We start from the raw sequence: 27,040 nt of genomic DNA, 5'->3' as shown, positions 1-27,040 counted from the left end.
CGGTTCGTCAATGGTCAACGACTTGTGCGGTTTTGAACCGGCCCGGTTCGAGCCGAATAAAATCGGGTTTTGTACGAACCGATCACGACGGGCTGTTCAAACCCGCACAAGTGGCCAACTCTACTAGCAGCTATTCCTTTTCTTGCTTAACTATGTTCATCACCTTCCCTTACCTTTTCAACACTGACCTTTGTTTATCTTTTAAATATTATGTTTTATCAGGCTTAAACTTACTTTGTAATATTATGCGATTCCTAGCTTGTAAGCAATTTCTCACAAATTCATTACCCCTAACAAGAGATTTACAATCCGCACAAGATCAAAACAAGTAAAATCCTTATAACATATTTAGCAAAAAAAATAGAAGCTAATAACAACTTGTCAACAGGTAAACCGTGTTTTTCACACTACACTCCAATTCTAGGAAACAGGGAAAATAGTAAAACCCATTATCATGTTGTCAAGTAGAGAAGCCAGATACCTTCGACAGAGCCAACTATAGCAACATGACTGAAGTAGGCAATATTTAATGAGCAGAAAAATATCTCAACTTTATTAAGAACTTGTGGCCAAAAATCTAATTATATCCTGGAAATGAAATTTCAATACACCACAAAAAAAAAACTCAACTTCTTAAAAACTCTTAAAATACACCAGAAATTAAATCATTCCTTCTTCCCAATGCCGTGGGACATTTTATAGATACCCCGTCCCTGTCAAAAATTATTTATTACAATTGGTAAGGGTCAATAACTTGATATAATAGGGTCAAGAGAAGAAATGGAGAATAACAGTAACGAAAGAGTGCTTACAATCAAGAAGAGAGAAGAAGCTGCTAAGGCAGCAGGAATGGCAACAGATGTAATTTTATCTGTAGGGGCTTTAAGATAGACATAATTGTTAATGCTTTGAAACATTTTTTGCCTCTGAAACAGCTTTTCTCTTGGTCTATAAGGGGTTTCAGGCGACATCCTGCAACAATTCTTTAAATTTGTTATCAATGATTCAGCTTGTAACACATTAACTAGCAATGCTGGCACAATTTTAAAGAATTTATTAAAACCAAACTTGGAGAGGAATTAGGCGGTCTATCAAAATTTAATAACAAAAATAAAATTAAAAATTTATGAAAGTTGTAATTACAAATTTAGGAATGTTTGAACACAAAACTCTAAACCTTAAGATGCTTTAACTACGCTCAGCTTATCCTTTTTCATAACCTGCTGTCACAAGAATCACTCGCATCACATAACTTATGTTCCTAAAAAACGGTTCTATGGTTGATTAAAAAACATGCGTCATTTGACAAAGTATAGATAATCTCTAGAAATTTAAATTCTACTACATAATACTAATATACTAATATTAGTGGATGCATTAATTCAACATGATTGAAAGGGGAAAGCACAAAGCTACTCAAGAAAATCAAAAAATAAAAATTATTTGGAAGGTATAGCAATAAAACAAACAACAGCAATCATACACACTAATCCCGCTCTTGAAGGAAGCCAATAAGACGTATCTAAACCTTACATATTATACCCATGTTTGTCATGTCACCCCAACATTCAAGGTCGGCCCTGAGTTTTGAGATGCCCCATACCATCTTAATAAAATTTTCCCCACCTTTGCTTGAAACAATTTCGAAATAACTATTTTAGGTTTTTAAACACGAGACATTTTTCGAATAAGCCAATTCATTTAAGAACCTGCGAGAGGAGAAGGCCGCACACTAAGATATAGTACTTTGATTTGTTTGCATTTCTGGCTCTCGGGAGTCTCTTCGAGAGTCTATGATACTTGTCCAAAATGTGACCCGTTAGCCAATAGGTAAGTATCTTGAAATTTCGTGTTATCTCGTAAGTATAAAAATTTAGTAGAAGTTATTGGGATTAGTCAATAAAAGTATTGTTCCAATATATAAATTTTCCTTCTGAAAATTTTTTCATATACGAAAGTGACTGTGAGGAAGCTTCGATGAAATGGAAGCTTACAATGTGAAGACAAAAATCACGCAAAGATATACTAAGTATCAAAAGAGAGTTATTATTGAACTAGACACAATAAAAGGGCATAACTTTTGGTTTTTTCATGTTATCAAAAAACTGGACAATGATTTTTTTGATAAGAAAAATATGTTGTTATTTATAGTAGAATAAAAAAACAAAACAATATGATCAAATAAGCTCTCATTACATATAATCATAACAAACCGATGTTAACTCACAACTTAAAAATTATTTTCCCCCATTTTTGGTAGCAAAATCTTTAATCAAGCCTTTAAAACAAGGATTTATTAGCATTTCTTTCTCAATAGATCGTATAAATAACATAGTCAACAATTTATACTAGAATAGAGATACGATCGACCTAATCAATTTTAAATTCAAAAGCTCCATTAATTTTTCATTTCTAAGTCATTCTTTAGTTTTTTGTTTGAAAAAAATTTGCCCCTGAATAAATGCATCATGCCAACGTTGACAAAGCAAACTTGTATTGCTTGCCCTCCAACATTGAACACGCAAATACCATTCTTGTAGTGAGGAAGCATTGTACAATAACTACCATTGTATAAAAGCAAAATTAGCTAACCATGTGTAAAAGCGTCATTAAAGACGACGAGAGACAACCAAAATCAAGTATACATAGAAAAGTGATTAAAATGAAATTTCGTATGAGACCTAAGATATTTGTAATAGCAAAAACAGCAAAAAAAAGTAATTTTCATCAAATAAAGAAATATAGAGAGATGACCTGAGAAGGCGAGTAAATGAGCAAAGCCTAGCGGGGAGAGAGAAAGAGAGCTTTTGACGTAAATGATGAACTGAGATCAACACAAATGGTTCCTCCTTTGTTTCTGCTATTCTTAAGGTCTCTTTACTTAGAAACCCTCAAATGTCGGATATTTTGGTTTACTAACATACAGTTCTCTTCCGGTTTTTATTGACTTTGTAAATTGGAAGCGGAACATCTTGTAATGTTTTATTATTATTAAATTAAAAAATTTATGTTGGTTTATCAAATGTAATAAGACACAAAATATTGGGCCAATATTAAAATTTTACTATTTTCGTACCAAAATATAGGTTTTTTTTTATTTTTTTCACGTATTTTTAGGTGAATAAAAAAGATAGTTCTATTAATTACATTTCAAAATTTCTTTTCCCAAATAAAAGTTTAAATGTTAAATTTGAATTCGGAATAATAGATTTAAAAAATAATATGCGGAGTTTTGACTTTATAACACCTTAAAATACGTGAAAAAAGTCAAAGAGACTTTCAATTTGGCACGGAGGGAGTATTAAACTTCAAATTTTGAATTATTAGAAAGTGAAGAATACAAGTGTATCATTTTATAATGACAAACATTGTACTAATAATTATTAATTTATATATAAATCCTTATATTTACTTAAAACTAAATTTATTTTGTAAAGACTAAATGGTTACTAATGATTTTCCTTATTTTTCGATTAACCTTTTTCTATAGTTCATTAAAGATAAATAATTTTCAAATTTTTTAAAATGATGATTCGTTAAAAAATACTCTCTCCGTCCCATTTTACATGAGCCACTTTTCTTTTTTAAGTGTCCCAACAAAAAAATTGAACCTGCATTCACTTAAGATTACCACAACCACATATTTATATAATACACTTATTTTATTCATATTCCAATAGATCACACATTATATTTATCCTGATATATTCTGATATTGGGATACATCAAAGCATATATATTGTTCTGGTTGCTCACCTGTGGACTGGATGGTGATGATGAGGATCAGGTATACACTTGATCCTATGGATCGGGAATTAACCGAACCCATATTTTGGGCTGTAGAGCCTAGGTACCCAAATGGATCCATACATAGAGGTATAAATCTGCACTGTATCCTGGCTGATCAGCAGGATATGGGTGCGAACTTGTGTTCAGTCTAGTTTATTGATAATCACCGATACTGGCCTTCATTATTTCCTTACAGGGTTACATCTTTACATATACAGCCAGATTATTGGTTCATTTAGCTTTCTTATAATATTGTTTATATATTGTGGACTTACTGAGCAAATTATGGCTCACCCTTTTTGTTATTCACTTTGTCTTTTTCAATCAAGAAAGAGAATGAATTATATTCGGACTCGCGTGGTAAAGAAGCGTGTCAAGCTACGGGACTTTCTAGCACCAAAGGTGCTGATCCCGTTAAAAGAGGAGAGCTTTGAGCCACCAGAGCAGGTGTAGTGTAGATAGATGTGGTGTGTGTTTGAATAAAATGAATTTAGTTTAAAAAGTTGTTAGATAATAATTTATAATAAAGAGAGTTCTATAAGATGTTATATTTGCATTTGTAATAAAGATAGTGTGTTGTTCTTGTTTTCATACCTCAACATTAAAAGATCCTGGATAGATGTAAAGGGGTTAGATATATGTTTGCATAATTGGAGATTAACAAGTAACCCCCAGATCTAGACCCTGGATTTAGAGGGCATTACATATACTATATTTCTATTAGCATTTATCCTATCACCAATAAAATACAAGACTACTCTACCATAATCATAATGGGAACCATGAATTAGAGAGTACCCTATATATTGTGTCATGATGGGCAAGGCATCAAAATTAGAAGATTTGTTATTGAAAGCCTTTGTGATGCAGTCGAAGAAGAAATTCCATTCCTTTTTGAGCCCATTCCTCTTTAATTGACCTAGGTTCTTCAAATCCTTGTCATAGCCTATCTCAGTGAAGAATCTCTTCATTTCAGTATCCCCCATGAATATAGTATAGGAGGTATGAGTAGGAAACTGTAATGCATCACTTAAACTTTGAGGAGTTACAATCCTTGTCTTATTATCAAATTCAAATAAAAGGATTGGAGATCCATTAGCTCGTCCATCATCATTGATTTCAGTTCTCAAGATAACAAGCACCTGGTCACTAGAGATTGTGGGTGGAGCTGTGAAAGTAAACCCAATCTCACTGGATCTAAGAAAGACCTGAAAAATATGAAAATCAACATTCACATTGTTATTATTCAAGATAGCAGAATAGTTGTTAGTCACAAACTTTGCACCGCCATAATCAAATGATTTAGAAGCAGCATGTGAAGTCATATTTAACTTTCAAAAAACATTCCGAACAGAATTTAGGGTTTCAGAGTTTACGGCTTGAAAAAGGTAAAGTAGCGGAGAGAAAATAATAGAGATAAGTAAAGTATTATCTAAAATCAAAAATTGATTTTACATAACACATCACTCCACCAATGTGACGACCTCAATCTCGGGGTTAGGAAATGGGGACTCACATACCTGCTTCACTTGGGCATTTCGTCAAATAATGACCTTCTTGATTGTACTTAAAACAAATCACGTCTTCTTGTCTCAGATTCAGAAACCTCATCTCCAACTGGCCTTGCATATAATTTGGAAAATACTTCTCTAAAACATCTCCGTAAACTTCTCCCATATTATAACTTTTCCTTCAAGCAGCGCCTTTGAAGATTTCTACCTATAACTTGCCTTAACCTAAAGGTAATAACTTGTGTACTGCGCCTTTTTCTCATCCTTAACTTTCGCTAACTTGAACTCTTTTCCATTTCTCTCAACCACGAGTGAACTTTAATCGGCTCTGGAAATCCTACAAAATATGGGGGATGCATGGACTAAAAATGTTTGAAGTTTCCGACTTTAGGGACTACATGTTGTTTCAAAAGTTGAACAAGTCGGATCATCATAAGAGTATCTTGGTTTAGTTCTTGGTCTTGGGTTTGAGTTTTTGATTGGTGGTTTGGTGATGTGACCATTCTTTACAATCCTGATTGAGCAATTATTTAGTAATACGATAGCATGGCATATATAATAATAAAGATTCTTTTTGAAACCATTTGTGGGTTTTAAGCTTTACCCACTTGCACATGCAATCCTATTACTACATAATTCGCTCCTCAGTTATGGTCCTCACATGGTATAATATATGATTTACAAGGTATTTAGAAACATGGTATGTAAACGAGTTGATAAATATTTCCAGGGTTTACAAGGCGAAAGATTTATATAAGGCTTCAACAGTGCATAATAAAGAAGTTTAGGTACAATAAGTTCGGGATAGGTACAATGATACAGCAGGATAAAATAGAGAAAAAACTGGAAAACACCCCCCTTCCTACCCTCAACTTCTACCTAGCCTCTACTGACTACAACCATAGAAAACCAAACATATACAATAATATCGACAACTACTGCTCCACCAAAGGTCCCACATGGTCATCATCACCATCTAACTATCCAAGATCTCTCTCAATACAGACTATATCCAATGAATGATCTTATAAACCCTTCGGGCCTCAGCATCTACATCACTAGTGGACGGTCCCTTGACCAATCTCCTCCAGCAAACTGCTCCACCATCTTAACACGAACTATCCACTCGTCGTCCAACACTGAAGTCTGCTGCCTAGACTCACGAGCTAATCTATCCACCAAAGCTCTCAACTCTTGATATTAATACTCATTTTGATGTCATATCAAATTAGATATCAATACGAACTTTGATGTTCATAACATCCCATACTGAAGTCAACATCAATCATCTATATTAATATCACTTTTGATATTTAACAACAACCTAAGTATCAACATCAATCAGAAACTGAATTAAAACCGCTATCCTCTGAACTAGGGTCCTGAGAGAAGAAATAAAATAACAGCCACGAAATAACATTAGGGTTTAATAAACTTCCAACTGACTCAAAGCCCTAACTCTATTCATGCCCTTCTCCTATTCACTTAGACTATACCTAATAGTCTAACTCAACTCTATATGAGTCGAACACTCTCATAATATAATATCCCAAATACCCTTTATCCTAACTTGTCTCAGGGACTAGATTCTATAGCTTTGATACCAAACCTGTGATGACCTCAATCTTGGGGTTAGGAAATGAGAACTCACACACCAGTAAACTAATAATATCAACAGATATAATAAACCCCGATTAAATACTAACAGGATCTAAACAGGATTAAGTTTGAGACAAGATTGCAACTACCAACCAAAATAAATAAATCACAACCCAAAATATTAATGAATTCAATTTATTCGATTCCGAAATGGAATCGACAAATAACCCACTCTATCTGAACTAACTTAAAGAATCCTTCCAACTACCACGCTTGCTCACACACACTGCTACCTGCTTTGGCATCTGGAAACCTATGACACGATAGGGGCTTCCAGGAACACTCGTGCTAGCTAAATGCCTAAGTCTGGCCATCTCTTGCTTAACTGCCATGGTTAGATCAAAGCAAATATATATGAGCCAAAAGCTCAGCAAGTAACTATATAGCAATTCTATAAAGCAATAATAATAAAAATAGCAAAATCTGAGGCATTCTACTTTTAAATCTCTAGGTGGCAGATTTCTGTCTTTGGGCTATAAATGGGTTATGAGGAAAGGTTTGGGCTTTCAGGAATCAAGGCTCAAGATAGGGTGAAAGCCGACATTCATCACAAATCATTAACTGGATCTTAAAGGATCTTTCAAGTGGAAAACAAGAATATATTCAACTTTGGGAATCAATTATATGATTGATAACAATATCAGAAGGTAAATCAACAATATGAAATCTCAAATAAAAGCTCAAGTCTTTAATAAGTGAATGGAATTGGAAATCTGCACGGCGCTATGAGCAATGATGGGTGATCAGCCCGCATCAAAGCTCCGAACCATATAACAAGTGATTCACAACTATTGAGGATCCTCGACACACATTAGAAATATAAAATCATCAGGCTTCCCGCTACTGATATTTTAAGAGTGACTGGCGCCTCTGTCTTACTAGAACATACCATCCAATTCTTTTGAATCAATTCATTTTAATTTCAAAAGGTTCTTGATCAGGGACAAGATAACAAGTATATGTATTGTCAAGGTTCAAGTGACAAGTTGTCTAAAATGAGGGGTTGTTATTAAGATCAGGGTTTACAAAAGAACTAATTCAAATTTATGAGGGGTTTATGGTTCACATGATATATTAAGGGACTATTGTAGGGTATTCAAGTTAATGAAGAATTCAGGTTACTCAAGACATTTCGCAAGGGAATTCATAAAGATTCTTTTAGGGTTTACGAGATCATAGGGTGACAAAGGAAATAGGCAAAGTAATCGGGTATGAATCAATCGAGTGGTTGTAAACGATCGAGCAGGATTCAAGAACAAGTTATCATAAGAATCAATATTAGGGTTTCTCAGAAATCAATAATAGGTTTATCACAAGTATAAAAAAGAATCACTACTTTATCATGTCATTATCAATATCAATTCATAAGAAAAGGCAGAGTTACTTGCCTTAAATCGTGTTCCTGCTTTACTGAAATTGAAACTGAACTACAGAAGCTGAACTACTGCCACCTAAGTTTCCTTTTCCGTTTCTAGCCTGAATGCCTCCACTATTTAAATCTATAATCCTGAATGTCTCCGCTATCTGAATCTACAATCCAAAACATAATCCCTAATTAGATACTTATTCGCACTCGACGTTCCCTGAACATCTAACGATTATCCCAACTCGCATTAAAGCTTAACTTATATACGCGAGTATAATCACGAATATTCACATAGCACTTAGTAGTATATACTTATATACTTAACTCATATATTCAAGCATAATCATAGAGTACTCATATAACACATATCGAGTATATACTTGTATACTTAAATCTACATCTTAACAAAACAATCACGATCTATATATATAAGGGTTTATATATATATATATATCATCAAAACCAACCGAACATTAAAACCTTTTTGCAAAAGTCATTCATTCGAACCAAAAACCAAATCTTTGAACCAAAACCCTTTGTAAACTTTGAATCAAAATCAAAACCCACCTCTTTTATAGCAAAATTCGAACCTATCTCTAAAACAAAACCAAGAAAATCACACAACTTATGTACTATACTCTCTCTTAAGATCATACACTAAGAAATTGTATTTTCTTAGATATAACTAAGAGATGTTAATGCAAAAACTTCCTTAAACGCTTACATGCAAAGAGTATATGGATAGAGAATTGAAAATGATAAAGATTAATGGTAAGATCTTTGAATTCTAAGTAGATTTAGGTGTTGCATGTAGGATAGAGAGAGAGTGAGAGAGAGTTCGAGTGAGAGAAAAAAGAAGAGAGGGAGAGAGCCGAGAGAGAGAGGAAGGAGAGAGTGGAAAAGAAATGAGATGAGTGAAGTGGTGAGTGAAATGACAAGCTTTTAAATTGATTCTCCCATGTGCAAAGTTAGTGGATTTTAGGATTTACCAATCTATCATTTTCCTACTACTAGCACAAAATGCATGCAAGGCTAGAGTGGTAATTTGGTTAGGTAGAAAATAGTTAGTGGGGTGAAAAATGACACAACTACACTTCTTTTATATTGTGAGGGGAAATGCATGCAAGGGCAATTAGGTAATCTAATAATTATTAATCTAATTAATTACAAAGAATACATTTTATAAATAAAACCATAAATCTATAAATTACAAGAGTGACATCATAAAATATCTTAGAATTTTAGGAATTCAATAAAATCAAATTCAAAATTTCTAAATAAAAATAATTTTAAAAACTATTTTTCTTAAAGAATAAAAATGTATTTATAATCTATTTAAATAGCAATTAATGCACTTCTTATTTTCTAAAATTCCTAATAATATCATATAAGCATATAATCAAATAATCATGCACCTTAACATAGATTCACATATTACGTATCGTAATGAAATATACTTAATCATAAAATTTTCCTTTTTACTAATATTCATTCTTCGCGTAACGGGTCGCGTCCTGACTGACGGCCCGACTCTGAGCGTTTTCAACTACGCTTACAATCATTCTCTTTATACCAGCTGACACGTCAAACTGGAATATAATATTTATTTAAATATTTCCATTGTCACATAATAACACATAATTCATATAATAATACTTTACTCGCATAATTAATTCATGAGAATTCTCTGTCGTCACAACTAATTTAGACACAATTCAGTTTAATGGGACACGTGGCAATATACGATTGACTGTAAAAGAAATTATATAAACGTGTATTACTGCATGCACAGTTCCCAAGAATAAAGTTATGCATTAAACAGACGTGTTGCATATCCTCACGTCAACGTGTAAACATCTGTAACCATAAAAAATTACTCACTTGTGGCTAACTTCAAACCAGTAATTACGATTCTGATCAAAGAAATATTTGAATATCTTAGAAAGTCTATCAAAGTCTGACCATTATCAGTATTTAATCACAACTATCAGGATTTATCAATCAACTCTAGTTTGACCAATATCAGAATTTAACAACTACTGTCAGGATCTATTAGTCAAAACAAGTTTAACTAATATCAGAGCATATATGCATAATCAGTAGTTTAACAAGCAGCTATCAGCTAAGATTCATAGAAGTTAATCGTATGTTATCATGGCTTCAGAATTTAACACAATTATCAGTATCTAGCAAGTACTGATACATAATAAGATACCAGGATTGAACTATCAGTAGTTATTTCTTAATTATTAGAGTTTGAGAAATGTCCTGATATCATTCCCAATTCATTCACCAATCTTGTGAAAGTAGCTTCAAAGATAGGTTTGGTGAATATATCTGCTAATTGCTGACCTGTTAGAACAAAGACCAATACCACTGTACCTTCTTCCACATGTTCCCTTATGAAATGATACCTGATGCTGATGTGTTTAGTTATTGAATACTATACTGGATTTCCTGTCATTGTAATAACACTTTGATTATCATAATATATATAGCAGAATAGTCTAATCCATAATCCAGTAACTGATTCTTCATCCATAGAATATGAGCACAACAGCTTCCTGCAGTGATATATTCAACTTCTGCAGTTGATGTGGAAATTGACTTTTGTTTCTTGCTATACCAAGAAACCAATCTGCCATCAAGAAATTGGCAGCTTCCAGAAGTGCTTTTCCTGTATATTTTGCATCCTGCAAAATCAACATCTGAATATCCGATTAGCTTAAAGTCTTAATCTCTAGGATACCATACTCCCAGATTCATGGTGCATTTGAGATATTTAAAAATTCTTTTTACAGCTAACAGATGAGGTTCCCATGGATCATCTTAGAACCTTGCACACAGACAGGTAGCATACATGATATCAAGTCTACTAGCAGTCAAATATATGAGTGAGCCAATAATACCTCTGTAGTTAGTTATATCTAATGAAGAACTAGTATTTAAATCTAACTTGCTTGCAGTGGCCATGGGAGTTGATGCATTTGAGCAGTCCTGTATTCCAAATCTTCTGAGAAAATTCCTGGTGTATTTAGATTGATTTATGAAGATTCCTTCATCAATCTGTTTTACTTGTAACCCCAGAAAATAACCCAATTCTCCCATCATACTCATTTGATACCTAGACTTTATTAGCTTTGCAAATCTCTCACACAGTTTATCATTAGTGGTTCTAAAAATGATATCATCAATATGTATCTGTACTAATAACAAGTCCTTGCCATGATATTTATAAAATAGAGTTTTATCAATTGTACCTCTTGTGAAACCACTTTCTAATAGAAATAGAGCAAGTGTTTCATACCAGGCCCTTGGAGCTTGCTTCAATCCATAGAGTGCTTTATCCAGTAAGTAGACATGATCTGGATACTTTGGATCCATGAACCCTGGAGGTTGTTCAACATAAACTCCCTCTTCAAGTTCTCCATTTATAAATGCACTCTTTACATCCATTTGGAACACCTTAAACTTCTTGTGAGCAGCATAGGCTAGTAAAATTCTTATTGCCTCAAGCCTTGCAACTGGAGCAAAAGTCTCATCATAATCAATGCCTCCTTGCTGTGAATAGCCCTTTGTAACCAGTCTTGCTTTGTTTCTTGTAACAATTCACTTACTGTCTGTTTTTTTCTGAATACCCATTGTGTACCAACAACTGATATGTTCTTTGGTCTTGGCACAAGAGTCCAGACTTTGTTCCTTTTGAATTCATTAAGCTCCTCTTGTATTGCTGTAACCTAGTCAGCATCTTGAAGAGCTTCTTCTACTTTCTTGAGTTCAGTTTGAGATAGAAAAGAATGGTAGAGACATTCATTTTGAGTGGCTTTTCTGGTTCTTACACCACTTTCATGGTTTCCAATGATTAAGTTAGGTGTGTGTGACTTAGACCATTTTCTTGTAGATGGAAGTTAACTCCTTGAAGAAGAACCTCCCCTTGATCCATGAACTCTCTGTTATTTCTTTGACTAGTACAATTATCATGTCCTGATGCTCCCCCTGAATCAGTGTTCCCATTCTTATCAGTATTTGACTCATCAGAATTTGAGGAATAAGAGTCTGATGACTTATCTACTGATGTTCCTCTAGTTAGATCACTTGCAGAAGTCTCTGAATTTGAATCATGTTGTTCCCCCTCAATATATGCTTTAGTGTTAGAAGTATTTCCACTGTCATGTGGATTATCAGAGCTTTGAGTGATATGAGGATTTACTATATAAGGATCAGGATTTAAGAGTTCAGCATATGGTACTTCATTTTCAAATCTCAATTTTTCATGGTCATCTCAAAGATCAAGGAAATTCTGAACAATAATTCAGACATGCAATTACTACGTGAAGCATCCCTTCGTCACGGGAAGATATTTGTCGTGAAGATTCGAGATGGAAGAAATCTTAAATGTAATCGAACTTCAAACATGTTCTTCAAGAAATTGTGAAGTTCTCTAACTTGCATAAATAAGTTATGGTAAATTCAATGCTCATACCCGAGCGAGTGGCGAAAGTTCGATACGGGAACATAAGTTGTAACGATCGAGAAATTACGCTTGTATTATATTATAATAATGATAAATTATGTGTATTATTATATGATTAACTGTGTTGAGTCATTAAACCCTAATTGCTATGTGCTACGTGTTATCTGTTTTGATCCGAATGTGTTTTGGATATTTATTGAGTGTTTTATCGTAAGTTATATATTTTATATCAAAACCTGTACAGCTCAAACAGAAAGCCCGTATTTCAAACAAAATCATTGGCCCTATTTTGCCAAAAACAACCTATACCATATCGCTATTCTGAACCCCCAGACGTTTTACAAATTTACCTTTTTCGCGAAAAACGACTTTTCCGGACCCCTTCGAGTACCAAAAACCCCACAAAAAATCACATTTTTATTTTTATATGATCATGAAATTATCATACATCATTTTCTTTGCATTCTTGTAATATTCACAATTTTTTGCAATTTTTAACATTTATTTTATATTTATTGGATATTTAAAAATTTATTATTAATACACAAAAATTATAAAAATCGGGGCCAAATATTTTTATTAGATGTGTAATTAGACCCTTAATTTTATTTAGGGGTATTATTTTCATAAATATAAATAGCTGAATTATGGTTAATTAATTAGTTAATTATTATAAAAAAAAAATCAGAAAATCAAGAAATAATTAGTATTGGTGAAGAACAATCTGAGAATTCAACTGCAGATTTCATAGTGATTCTGTTACCCGTTTTGATCATGTGAGTAACCAAAACGATCCTCTTGATCTCTACTTTCTATTCATACCATTAATTTTGTGTTTTGTTGATTTGATTTTCAATTCGATTTTTAGGTTTATACTTGAAATTAGGGGTTCATGATTTAGGAATCGTTTGATGTTTGTGTTGATTCAGATAGCTTTATCTCGAGTTTAGGAGTGATTTCATATATTTAATTTGATCGTATAATCCCGGGAAAGTAGTTCCCGAGTTCTTGAGTTTTAGCAATTTTGAATTCGTTTTTTTATGATTTTGAAGATGTTTTGATTGTTGTTGAGTATTGAGATTGACTGTAGAACTCATGAGCTTCGATTTTAGGTATTAATCGTCGAGGTTGATCATGTTTTGGAGGAGGTGTCATTTTCCGGTGACGCCGCCGGAAAGCTTCGGGTTTTGGCTGGTGGAATCGAAGGAGGACTGGGCAGAAGTTGTGGATGGTGCAGATGAATTCCCAGGAGTATTACGAGTCGATCCCCGTCGAAATCGATCGAGATGGCCTCGAAAAGGACTCGTCGTTGAATCGCCGGAAACAGCCGCAGGTGTTAGAGTGTTCGCCGGATTCTGGGCAGCCTGGCACTGTTCTTCGTCGACCCGAGTCGACCCGGTTTCGACCCGGTGTACGACCCGGGTTTGATCTTCAAAACCCTGAAAACATTTTCTAAAACCTGTTTCTGTAAATTTACTTAATTACTTTTATTTTTATAAATCAGAAAATTAAATCGTAAATTCTAAAAATCTAATAAAAATTAGATTTAAATTCTGAAAATTGTTATTAATAATATCTAAATTATTTTATTAATTTAGAAATTGAAAATTAGTTATTTATTTATTTATTGAATTATTTATCCAATTAGTTATTTAATTAATTAAAAATTAGGTAATTAATTAATAAATAAGGATTAAAAGTAATCGAATAATATGAATAATAATTCGTTAATTAGTTGAATATTGCGAGTAACTCGTATTTATACAAGTAGTGTTGTAATAATTATTCGTATCGAATAATTAAATACTGATAATTAATTAATTAATTAATCGTATAAGATATAATAATAATAACAATAGTTCGATGATTATTCGAAGAATGCGAGTAGCTCGTATTTATACGAGTAGTTGATCGTTGAGTTAGATTATGATTCGAGTAATAATTATATATTCGATAAATAACGTATCAGTTAATTGTATCGATTGGTTATTTATAAATAATCGATCTAATCGAGTAAGTGATAATAAATTGTAAATAATTGTAATAAATTGTAATTAATCCTAATAATTAGGGATTAATTATTTTAAAATACAATAAATATTAATTAATTATTTAAAAATATAATTAAGGATTATTTAATTATAACTAATTAATTATAATTAATTATTAATTAATTAAATCTTGTTTAATTCGTAATATTTAAACCGTTAGTCCGATTTGAGCGAAACGAAGACCCCTAGACTCAGAAAAATGAAAAGAATCCAATAAAAATAATTGTAAGTCATAATTTCTTCCGGAAGAGAGTGGTCTTGTGTTAGTTAATTGTTTATAAGTCCTATTAGGGGTAGAATCGAGTCAAATAAATTCTGAAAAATTAAAATAAAATTAAAAAAAGGGTTAGTTAATACAGGTATGAGTTTAGTATCGATTCTAAAAATATTTATGAGTCCAAAATCAATTATGTGCCTTATGTGCTATGTTCTTTACGTGATTATGTGAACCATATGTGCTATATAATTATATGTGTATATGCGAGTCAGATAGAAACGCATGGGTAGATTGATAGGGTTGTGTAGTATCAATTTGAGATACACGTATGTAGTAAGTTATCTAAACGACTATCTTTCTATGATTGATTCAGTATCAGCAAGACAGATCAAGCAGGAGACCAAAGGCGGTGAGTTAAACCAGGTTAAGTACGCGCAAGGCATGTTTTTCCCCTATTCTAAATCCAGAATAGTGAATTATACCCCATTTTCCATATCAGTTATACTTTGATAATTCTTGTTCATATACACTGTTACCCAATTATTGATTCTTGTTTCTATTTCATTTCGATTCTTGATTTCTCTTAATTTATTAAATCCCTATTCATATTCCAATACTTTTACCCTTGTTATATATATATATTCTGATATATCCTGATGTTGGGATACATCAAAAATATTCTGATTATTCTGGATGCTTAACCTTGGACTGGATGGTTACGATACGGGCCGGGTTTTTACTCAGACCTTTAAATAATATGCCATAGTTGCCTGAGTACTGCTTATGTTGGTTGGGTCTATGTAGTTGGGTATAGATTCGTACTGTATCCTGACTGATCAGCAGGTTATAGTGCATATGTTGGTTCTTGTTTCTAGTCTTGTTCACTTGGACTCGCCAGTATTGGCAAATTATTATCCTATACAGGAACATATGGTTATTCAAACCAACAGATTATCAGTTCATTTATTCTTCTCTCTTTATACTATATATATTGTTGCAGGCTTGTTGAGCAATTTTGGCTCATCCCCTTTTATTGTTATTCCTATTGTTTTACAGTTAAGGTAGAGAATGAAACCCATCAGAACCCGCGTAGTCAAGAAGCGAGTCAAGCAGCGGGACCCTCTTATACCAAGAGTGTTCATTCCTATCCCCGAAGAGAGTTTTGAGTTACCAGATCAGGTATAACAGGATAAGTAGTATTATGGTTTGAATAAAAAAATTGTGTGGTGAGAATGTAGATAGAATAAAGTTTTGTAACAAAGAGAATTCTTGAGACAGATTGTTTTTATTTGAGTTTGTAATAAAGTTAGTGTGTCGTTCTTGTTTTCAACTCTTAACCTTAAAAGATCCTGAGTAGCAGTAGTTCGGGGTAATTATTATATTTATATTCCGCTTGTGCAGGTTTAGTTTGTAGTTGATATTAATAATGCCCCAAATCTATATCCCGGATTTGGAGGGTGTTATAGTTGGTATCAGAGCATAGGTTTTGACCCTTGAAAACAAGAACATTAGGGTTAAGATAAGATAGGAAGGTCATATAGGATAGAAGTAAGAATGTTAGGGTTGTTTGTTTATGTGATTAGAAGTTATGAGTTTTAGGATTATGATTTGATTGTTCTTGTGTTATTATTGTTATGTATGTTAGATGGCTTCTTCGTCATCATCTACGGAGCGGACTGAAACAGACCCAGTAGCAGCACCAGTACTAGCCCCAGCATCAGTGCAGCTTTTTCCTCCATTACCACCACCTTCACCATTGCCACCGGGACCAGCACCATAGATACCCCCTCCACCAGAGGTACCAGACTTTGTCGATTATTTCCCTTATTTTGAGCCGGAGATACCTGATTTTCCACCATTAGAGTTCCCGATGTTCGATGTTCCTTACATGGTTAATATTCCACAGTGGGAGGAGTTAGAGCCACAGGTTCCTGTGCCACCGGTTGAGATTCCAGAGATTCCACAGATAGAGCCAGAGTTAGAGCCACCGGTATATGCACCCATGGAGCAACCTATTTTTTTTCTGCACCGCTAGCTGTTTATGCCCCTGTGCCCGGAGTATACCAGTTTCCGCAGCCAGAGTTTATGGACGAGGTAGTAGTAGATGAGCCATTACCATTGCCTTCTCGAGGTTCCCGCACAGATCTTCATGAGCATCACACAGTTACATATCAGCGTTTCCAGTCAGAGAGAGAGGAGAGGGTCAGATGGCATGATCAGTGTAGAGAGATCCTTGGGTTGTTTGAGACACAGGAGGACGGTCCAGTTCGAGCACTTCACCCATACTACATCTTGAGAGAGAGGCTACGCCAGATCCACAGGGTTGGTTCTCAGGAACTTACTGACTTGAGGCAGCAGGACATTAGTGCAGAGGCAGCATACCGCAGGGCGATGAGACTCACAAAGGCAGTGTTAGAGGCTTTGCAGGAGGAGCTGAGCCGTGTGCCACCAGGATTCTGATCTTAGCAGATGGAGGAGTGTTGTATCTTGTATATATTTGTAGATAGAGGCAGCGTAATATTGTATGACTAGCAGTTTTGACTGATAGCAGTACTAGTACGAATGACATATCATAGACTTTTGTATCAAACATTGACACCTGCAGCTGGTGTCCTACCTATATATATAAGATGAACCTTTTCACGTTTTCTTTATTTTTCAGTCATTTAAGCATTTACATTTATTTTACTGTTTTACCGTTGCATCTTTAAAATGTTGTTTTATTTACAATCATGTTGTACCCTTTATGTTTTTTAAATTTTAAAATTATTTTAAAAAGGATTTATTTAAACATCGCACTGTTTTTACTCATTTATTTAGATATTTAATAAATTGTTTTCTTTCTCCATATCAACTTTTTTAACGTTGTTTTAATAGTATAAAGACTGTTTCTATTCCATAACACCTGTTTAGTATATTGTTATTAAAAGAATCCATTGTTTATTATCAGAAATATGGCACCTAAAAGAAAAGCACGACCCGATTCGTCAAACGGAAATACCGAGGGCCAAAACGATAATAGCCAGATGGATCAGATGTTTCATCTCATGCAACAGCAGATGCTGATGATGCAATAACAGATGTAGTAGCAACAACAGCAGTTTCAACAACAAATGCTACAGCAAGCTGCTCATCCAGGACATCAAGTACCACCAGCAGCACATGTAGTTACTTTCAAGCAATTTCAGTCGGTAAAGCCTCCAGAATTTACCGGTTCCACAGATCCTACAAAAGCGAGAGCTTGACTGAAGGAAATAGAAATGGCTTTTACGTTGGTGAAAGTTGAGGAAGAACAAAAGACGGATTTTGTCAGCTACTTTCTGAAAGGTGAAGCCAATTACTGGTGGGAATCGAAGAAAGATTTGGAAGGGGATTATGAGACCAAGTTCACTGAATTGGCCAGATTTATTCCTGAGCAAGTAGATACGGATGAAAAGCGGGCCAAGAGATTCTAGCAGGGACTGAAACCATGGATTCGTAGCAGAGTAGTTGTATTTGAGCTGATGACTTATACGGCTGTTGTTCAGAAGGCCATGATCATTGAAGATGAGAGTGAAGTAGCTCAGAAAGAGAAGGGACCAGGAAATTCCCATAACCATTTCAATAGAAGACCGGGATTTCAAGCCCGGGGAAAGGCAAACTTCAGGAAACCAGAACAAAATAACCAGAGGATGGGTAATCGACTTCCCGCCCCAACTCAGCAGAGACTTATCCGACCGCCTATACCTGATTGCAGAACATGTGGTAAAAAGCATACGAGGATTTGCAACAAGCCAAATGTCACGTGTTTCAAGTGCAAGCAAAGGGGACACTATTCTGGAGAATGTCCGATGGGAAGAGCAGAAGTCACTTGCTTCTAGTGCGGAAGAAAAGGACATATTGCCAAGGACTGCAGAGGAGTTGCGATGGACACTAGTATTCCAAGGGTTTTAGCATTACCTTCACCTCCACTACCTCCACAAAATCAGCCCAGGGCAAGGACTTTCAACATGTCAATGAAGGAAGCAGTATAGAGTCTGAATGGGGTTACAGGTACGCTCCCTGTGAATTCCGTAAATGCTCTAGTATTGATTAATTCAGGAGCTACTAGATCTTTTATTTCTGAAGATTTTATCTCTAAGATAGACTGTGAGATTCAGTGGTTAGATGAAGTGCTAGTCATAAAATTAGCAAATGATGATCAGGTTATGGTAGATCGAGTATGTCCAGATTGTGATATTGAGATAGGGAAATGTCATTTTTCAGTTGACTTGATACCTTTCAGGTTAGGAGAATTTGATGTTATTTTAGGAATGGATTGGCTAGCTAGTAATAATGCTCAGATTGATTGCGCAAATAAGAAAGTAAAATTGCAAACCGAAGGAAATACAACGGTAATATTTAAAGGTGAGAAACAAAAGCAGAGATTCTTAATAATATTGCAGACAAAATAATTACCACGTCAAGGATGTCAAGCCTATTTAGCCTACGTCTTGGATACCAACAAAGAAAGTCCGACGATTGAAGATATTCCTGTAGTTTGTGAGTTTCTCGATGTCTTTCCAGATGAACTTCTAGGACTACCACCGGATCGAGAAATCGAGTTCACTATTGATTTGGCGCTAGGGACTAAACCAATTTCGAAAGCTCCATATCGAATGGCACCTATTGAAATGAAGGAATTAGCAAAGCAGTTGCAAGAACTTCTCGACAAAGGAATTATAAGGCCATGTGTATCCCCATGGGGCGCACCAGTATTGTTCGTGAAAAAAAATGACGGTAGCATGCAACTATGTATTGATTATCGTGAGCTGAACAAGTTAACTATCAAGAATAAATATATTTTGCCTCGCATCGACGACTTATTTGATCAACTGAAAGGAGCAGCATGGTTTTTGAAAATCGATTTATGATCAGGTTATCATCAGTTAAAGATCAAGGCAGAAGATATTCCAAAGACTGCATTCCAAATGAGGTATGGACATTATAAATTTCTCGTGATGGCTTTTGGACTGACGAATGCACCTTCAGCATTTATGGATTTGATGAACCGAGTATTCAAGAAGTACCTGGATAAGTTTATCATTGTATTTATTGATGACATCTTGATTTATTTGAAGATGGAAGAAGAACATGTAGCGCACTTAAGAACGACATTGGAGATATTATGAAATGAGCAGCTTTATGTGAAATTCTCAAAATGTGAATTTTGGTTGAAGGAAGTGCAATTTTTAGGACACATCATCAGTATTGAAGGAATTCAAGTGGATCTAGCAAAGATTGAAGCTATTCTCAATTGGGAAAGACCAAAGACGCCAACGGAAGTCAGAAGTTTCTTGGGATTAGCAGGTTATTATAGAAGATTCGTTAAAGATTTTGCGAAGATAGCCACACCATTGACGAAGTTGACATGAAAGAATGAAAAGTTCGAATGGAACGAGAAATGTGAAGCAAGTTTCCAAGAGTTAAAGAATCGATTAGTATCCGCACCTGTACTTGTTTTACCTGATGATCAAGGAGATTTTGTCATATACAGCGACGCTTCGTATCGAGGACTTGGATGTGTTCTGCTGCAATATGGCAACATGATCGTATATGCTTTTAGACAGTTAAAGCCGCATGAACAGAAATATCTAACGCACGATCTCGAACTAGCAGCAATCGTATTCGCACTGAAGCTCTGGAGACACTATCTATACGAAAAAAATGTGAGATTTACACGGATCATAAAAGCTTGAAGTATATTTTCACACAGAAGGAACTCAACATGCGACAGCGACATTGGCTAGAGTTAATCAAGGATTACGACGTCTCAATCAATTATCATCCAGGAAAGGCCAATATAGTAGCAGACGTGTTAAGTCGAAAAGAACGATTGAATCTGTTAACATCTTTAAAAGACTTAATCAAGGAATTCGATAAACTAGAAATTGAAGTTTATGTTCCAGAAAGCTCTACTGAAATGATTTACGCTATGACATTTCAGCCGGGACTATTGGAGAAAATAAGAAGGTGTCAGGAAGAAGTAATGGACCAGGAAATCGACAATTTGACATGAGAAGAGATTACCAGTCAGAAGGATACTAAAGGAAATTTTTGAGTTGCTTCGAGGATCTGGATACCAACGTACCAGAATTAAAAGCAGAAATTTTGCAAGACGCTCATATTTCAAGATATTCGATTCATCCCGGAAGCACCAAGATGTATAGAGACCTGAAGGAAAACTTTTGGTGGCCAAATATGAAGAAAGAGATAGTGGAATGGGTCAGCAAGTGTTATACGTGCCAAAGAGTGAAAGCTGAACATCAACGCCCGAGCGGACTATTACAACCACTAGATATTCCAGAATGGAAATGGGAGCACGTAGCCATGGATTTTGTAGTGGGACTTACAAGAACGAAAGCAAATCATGATGCAATTTGGGTTATCATTGATCGATTAATGAAGTCAGCACATTTTCTTCCGATCAACGAAAGGTTTTCACTGGACAAGTTAGTGCACTTATATCTCAATGAAATCGTAATGCGTCATGGAGTACCAGTATCGATTGTATCAGATCGAGATCCCCGTTTCAATTCAAGATTTTGGAGACAATTCCAAGAATGTCTAGGAACCAAGTTGAACATGAGTACTGCTTATCATCCACAAACGGACGGGCAAAGTGAAAGGACAATCCAAACAATCGAAGATATGCTACGTGTATGCGCAATAGACTTTGAAGGCAATTGGGACGAGCACTTACCGCTAGTGGAATTTTCTTACAATAACAACTATCAAGCAAGTATCGGGATGCCACCTTATGAAGCTCTATATGGGAGAAAGTGCAGATCACCTACATGTTGGGATGAAGTTGGAGAACGCAAGATTCTAGGTCGATAACTGATTCAACAGACCAAGGAAAAAGTAGAACTTATCCGCAAATGATTTAAAGCAGCGCAGAATCGACAGCGTAAATATGCAGATCAATCCAGAAAAGATATGAACTATCAGGAAGGGGAACATGTACTGCTAAAGGTATCACCATGGAAGGGATTAACTAGGTTTGTCAACAAAGGCAAATTGAAACCTCGTTACGTCGGGCCATTTGAAATTTTGAAGAAAGTCGGAAAGGTTGCATACGAGTTAGCTTTACCACCCCATATGCAACATATTCATAACGTATTTCATGTATCTATGCTTAAGAAGTACAACTCTGATACAAGGCATGTAATAAAATATGAGCCAATAGAGCTTCAGGCAGATTTGACATATGTAGAGTAGCCGATAAGAATTCTAGATCGTCAAGAAAGGGTATTAAGGAATAAGTCTGTACCATTAGTGAGAGTTTTGTGGAGAAACCCAGTGGTTGAAGAATCAACCTGGGAACTCGAAAGTGATATGTTAGAAAAGTATCCTCAGTTATTTACATAGTGTGATTCTGAGGACAGAATCCTGTTAAGGGGGGAGAATGTAACGACCAAGAAATTACGCTTGTATTATATTATAATAAAGATAAATTATGTGTATTATTACGTAATTAACTGTGTTGAGACATTAAACCCTAATTGCTATGTGCTACATGTTGTCTGTTTTGATCCGAATGTATTTTGGATATTTATTGAGTGTTTTATCGTAAGTTAAATATTTTATATCAAACTCGTACAGCTCAAACAGTGTTTTAAAAGCCCGTATTTCAAAAAAAATCATTGGCCCTATTTTTCCAAAAACAACCTATACCATATCGCTATTCTAAACCCCTAGACGTTTTTCAAATTTACCTTTTTCGCGAAAAACGACTTTTCCGGACCCCTTCGGGTACCAAAAACCCCACAAAAAATCACATTTTTAATTTTATATGATCATGAAATTATCATACATCATTTTCTTTGCATTTTCGTAATATTCACAGTTTTTGGGAATTTTTGACATTTATTTTGTATTTATTGGATATTTAAAAATTCATTATTAATACCCAAAAATTATAAAAATTGGGGCCAAATATTTTTATTAGATGTGTAATTAGACCCTTAAGTTTATTTAGGGGGTATTATTTTCATAAATATAAATAGCTGAATTATGGTTAATTAATTAGTTAATTATTATAAAAAAATCAGAAAATCAAGAAATAATTAGTGTTGGTGACGAACAATCAGAGAATTCAACTGTAGATTTCATAGTGATTCTGTTACCCGTTTTGATCATGTGGGTAACAAAAACGATCCTCTTGATCTCTACTTTTGATTCATACCATTAATTTTGTGTTTTGTTGATTTGATTTTCAATTCGATTTTTAGGGTTTATACTTGAAATTAGGGGTTAATGATTTAGGAATCGGTTGATGTTTTGGTTGATTCAGATAACTTTATCTCGAGTTTAGAAGTGATTTCATATATTTAATTTGATCGTATAACCCCGGGAAAGTAGTTCCTGAGTTCTTGAGTTTTTAGCAATTTTAAATTCGTTTTTCTGTGATTTTGAAGATGTTTTGATTGTTGTTGAGTATTGAGATTGACTATAGAACTCAGGAGCTTCGATTTTACGTATTAATCGTCGAGGTTGATCCTGTTTTGGAGGAGGTGTCATTTTCCGGTGACGCCGCCGGAAAGCTTCGGGTTTTGGCCGGTGGAATCGAAGGAGGACTGGTCAGGAGTTGTGGATGGTGCAGATGAATTCCCAGGAGTATTACGAGTCGATCCCCTTCGAAATCGGTCGAGATGGCCTCGAAAAGGACTCGCCGTTGAATCGCCGGAAACAGCCGCCGGTGCCGGAGTCTTCGGCGGATTCTGGGCAGCCTGGCACTGTTCTTCGTCGACCCGAGTCGACCCAGTTTCGACCCGGGTTTGATCTTCAAAATCCTAAAAACATTTTCTAAAACCTGTTTCTGTAATTTTACTTAATTACTTTTATTTTTATAAATCAGAAAATTAAATTGTAAATTCTAAAAATCTAGTAAAAATTAGATTTAAATTCTGAAAATTATTATTAATAATATCTAAATTATTTTATTAATTTAAAAATTCGAAATTAGTTTTTATTTATTTATTTATTTATTTATTTATTTAATTAATTAATTAATAATTAGGTAATTAATTAATAAATAAGGATTAAAAGTAATCGAATAATATGAATAATAATTCGTTAATTAGTTGAATATTGCGAGTAACTCGTATTTATACGAGTAGTGTTTCGATAAGTTGGAATTAGTATTCGAGCGATAACTAATTTATTCGAAGAATGTTGTAATGATTATTCGTATCGAATAATTAAATACTGATAATTAATTAATTAATTAATCGTATAAGATATAATAATAATAACAATAGTTCGATAATTATTCGAAGAATGCGAGTAGCTCGTATTTATATGAGTAGTTGATCGTTGAGTTAGATTATGATTCGAGTAATAATTATTTATTCGATAAATAACGTATCGGTTAATTGTATCGATTGGTTATTTATAAATAATCGATCTAATCGAGTAAGTGATAATAAATTGTAAATAATTGTAATAAATTGTAATTAATCCTAATAATTAGGGATTAATTTTTTTAAAATACAATAATTATTAATTAATTATTTAAAAATATAATTAAGGATTATTTATTATAACTAATTATTTATAATTAATTATTAACTAATTAAATCTTGTTTAATTCGTAATAATTAAACTGTTAGTCCAATTTGAGCGAAACGAAGACCCCTAGACTCAGAAAAATAAAAAGAATCCAATAAAAATAATTGTAAGTCATAATTTCTTCCAGAAGAGAGTGGTCTTGTGTTAGTTAATTGTTTATAAGTCCTATTAGGGGTAGAATCGAGTCAAATAAATTCCGAAAAATTAAAATAAAATTAAAAAAAGGGTTAGTTAATACAAGTATGAGTCTAGTATCGATTCTAAAAATATTTATGAGTCCAAAATCAATTATGTGCCTTATGTGCTATGTTCTTTACGTGATTATATGAACCATATGTGCTATATAATTATATGTGTATATGCGAGTCAGATAGAAACGCATGGGTAGATTGATAGGGTTGCGTAGTATCAGTTCGAGATACGCGTATGTAGTAAGTTATCTAAACGACTATCTTTCTATGATTGATTCAGTATCAGCAAGGCAGATCAAGCAGGTGACCGAAGGCGGTGAGTTAAACCAGGTTAAGTACGCGCAAGGTAAGTTTTTCCCCTATTCTAAATCCAGAATAGTGAATTATACCCCATTTTCCATATCAGTTATACTTTGATAATTCTTTTTCATATACACTGTTACCCAATTATTGATTCTTGTTTCTATTTCATTTCGATTCTTGATTTCTCTCAATTTATTGAATCCCTATTCATATTCCAATACTTTTACCCTTGTTATATATATATATATATATATATTCCGATATATCCTGATGTTGGGATACATCAAAAGTATTCCGATTATTCCGGATGCTAAACCTTGGACTGGATGGTTACGATACGGGTCGGGTTTTTACTCAGACATTTAATTAATAGGCCATAGTTGCCTGAGTACTCCTTATGTTGGTTGGGTCTATGCAGTTGGGTATAGATTCGCACTGTATCCTGACTGATCAGCAGGTTATAGTATGCATATGTTGGTTCTTGTTTCCAGTTTTGTTCACTTGGCACTCGCCAGTATTGGATAATTATTATCCTATACAGGAACATATGGTTGTTCAAACCAACAGATTATCGGTTCATTTATTCTTCTCTCTTTATACTATATATATTGTTGCAGGCTTGTTGAGCAATTTTGGCTCATCTCCTTTTGTTGTTATTCCTATTGTTTTAGTTTGTAGTTGATATTAATAATGCCCCAAATCTATACCCCAGATTTGGAGGGTGTTATATAAGTGGAGATAAAGTAATGGTGATTCGATTGCGAGACCTTTTAAGAAATAACGAACGGATGATGGAGTTTTCACCTGATTGTGATGATGATAATTAAGACCCTGCGTGGTTATTAAAAAGATAAACAAACTCACTAATGAAATTGAGTGTGTATCGTCAAATAAGAAGGATCAATGTGATTAGTTGAAGGATGCGGTATAATTCTTAAAAGTAATTCTACACAATTAGTAACGACAAAAAATTAGTTAAAATACTCGTAAAATAAAATTTTAAGATACGAGATAAATTTTAAAGTTCACTAATAAAATTTTATAATATTCTGAAAGAACTGGGAATGGAGTGGTTATATTAATCCTTGTTGATTTAAGACCTTAAGTCTCATTTCAAAAGATATTTGTTATGCCAGTTAATCATACCTATACTAATCAGAATGATATAGTTCGAATTATGGTGGATGGATGAATTTGGTTGCTGGAAGTGGATGGATATGATTATGGATGCTTTGGTTGATTAATGATGTCGGCTTAAGTCCGACTGATAGTGGAAGATATAGGGGAAGTGCTGCCCAAATTTATAGAAATTACCCTACATTTAAGGATAAAGAAATATATTGTCATTCTCATCAGTACTCCAAATGATTGCGATCTCGGTTCTTGAAAAATATTGTAATGTTCAAACCGACTTTACATAATTGGTCTTTGATTCCAGTTAGCTAGTCAGCACTTGGTTTAAGTGATCAGTTAAAAGAGTTAATTGATTAACTTTACCAACTAATGGTTAGTAAATGGAGATCGATTCCAACTAGATGGAGTCAAGCTCTGACATGATTTTCAGATCTGAAATCAAAGCGATTAGCAATTTAGAGGAAGTAATGGCATTAGCAGAAATTGGAAGATAGTAGAATTAGAGCGATGTTATCACAAATTGGTGAAAGGTTGTATCCAGATGAATATGACCTTTACAATAAATAGGAAAAACATGAAGTTATGGGTACATGCTGGTGGAAAGAACGTTTGCAAGAACTGAAATTCCAAGATAGAGTAAGGAGATGTCACCATCTGTAATGATATTCCATGAAGGACGTGAATATACATCCATATCGAATGACGATTGATGGGAGTTGTTGTGAAATACTGGAAAACTCGCAAATCCAAGTAT

The 27,040-nt window shown here is 34.2% G+C and overlaps 1 protein-coding gene across 3 annotated transcripts; it reads right to left on the bottom strand.

The window, feature by feature from the left end:
- Positions 1-321: 321 nt before the first annotated feature.
- Positions 322-2,905, bottom strand: LOC141706178 (uncharacterized). 3 transcript variants are annotated; one of them, XM_074508992.1, is made up of 3 exons: positions 2,755-2,905; positions 813-983; positions 322-713 (listed from the first exon to the last, which is right to left on the bottom strand). In XM_074508992.1, the coding sequence occupies exons 2-3, from the start codon at positions 969-971 to the stop codon at positions 666-668; spliced, it is 207 nt and encodes a 68-aa protein (XP_074365093.1). In that variant the 5' UTR covers positions 972-983; positions 2,755-2,905; the 3' UTR covers positions 322-665. The 3 variants fall into 3 exon arrangements, with proteins under 3 accessions (XP_074365093.1, XP_074365091.1, XP_074365092.1); XM_074508990.1 differs by having other exon boundaries at positions 813-972; XM_074508991.1 differs by lacking the exon at positions 2,755-2,905 and adding an exon at positions 1,710-2,217 and having other exon boundaries at positions 813-972.
- Between the last annotated feature and the right edge of the window lie 24,135 nt (positions 2,906-27,040).

This window comes from Apium graveolens, chromosome 2 (genome assembly GCF_009905375.1).
Source record: "Apium graveolens cultivar Ventura chromosome 2, ASM990537v1, whole genome shotgun sequence".
NCBI classification, from domain to species: Eukaryota; Viridiplantae; Streptophyta; class Magnoliopsida; order Apiales; family Apiaceae; genus Apium; species Apium graveolens.
The sequence above is the reverse complement of the archived record's forward strand: the minus strand, read 5'-3'. Positions and strand labels throughout refer to the sequence as shown.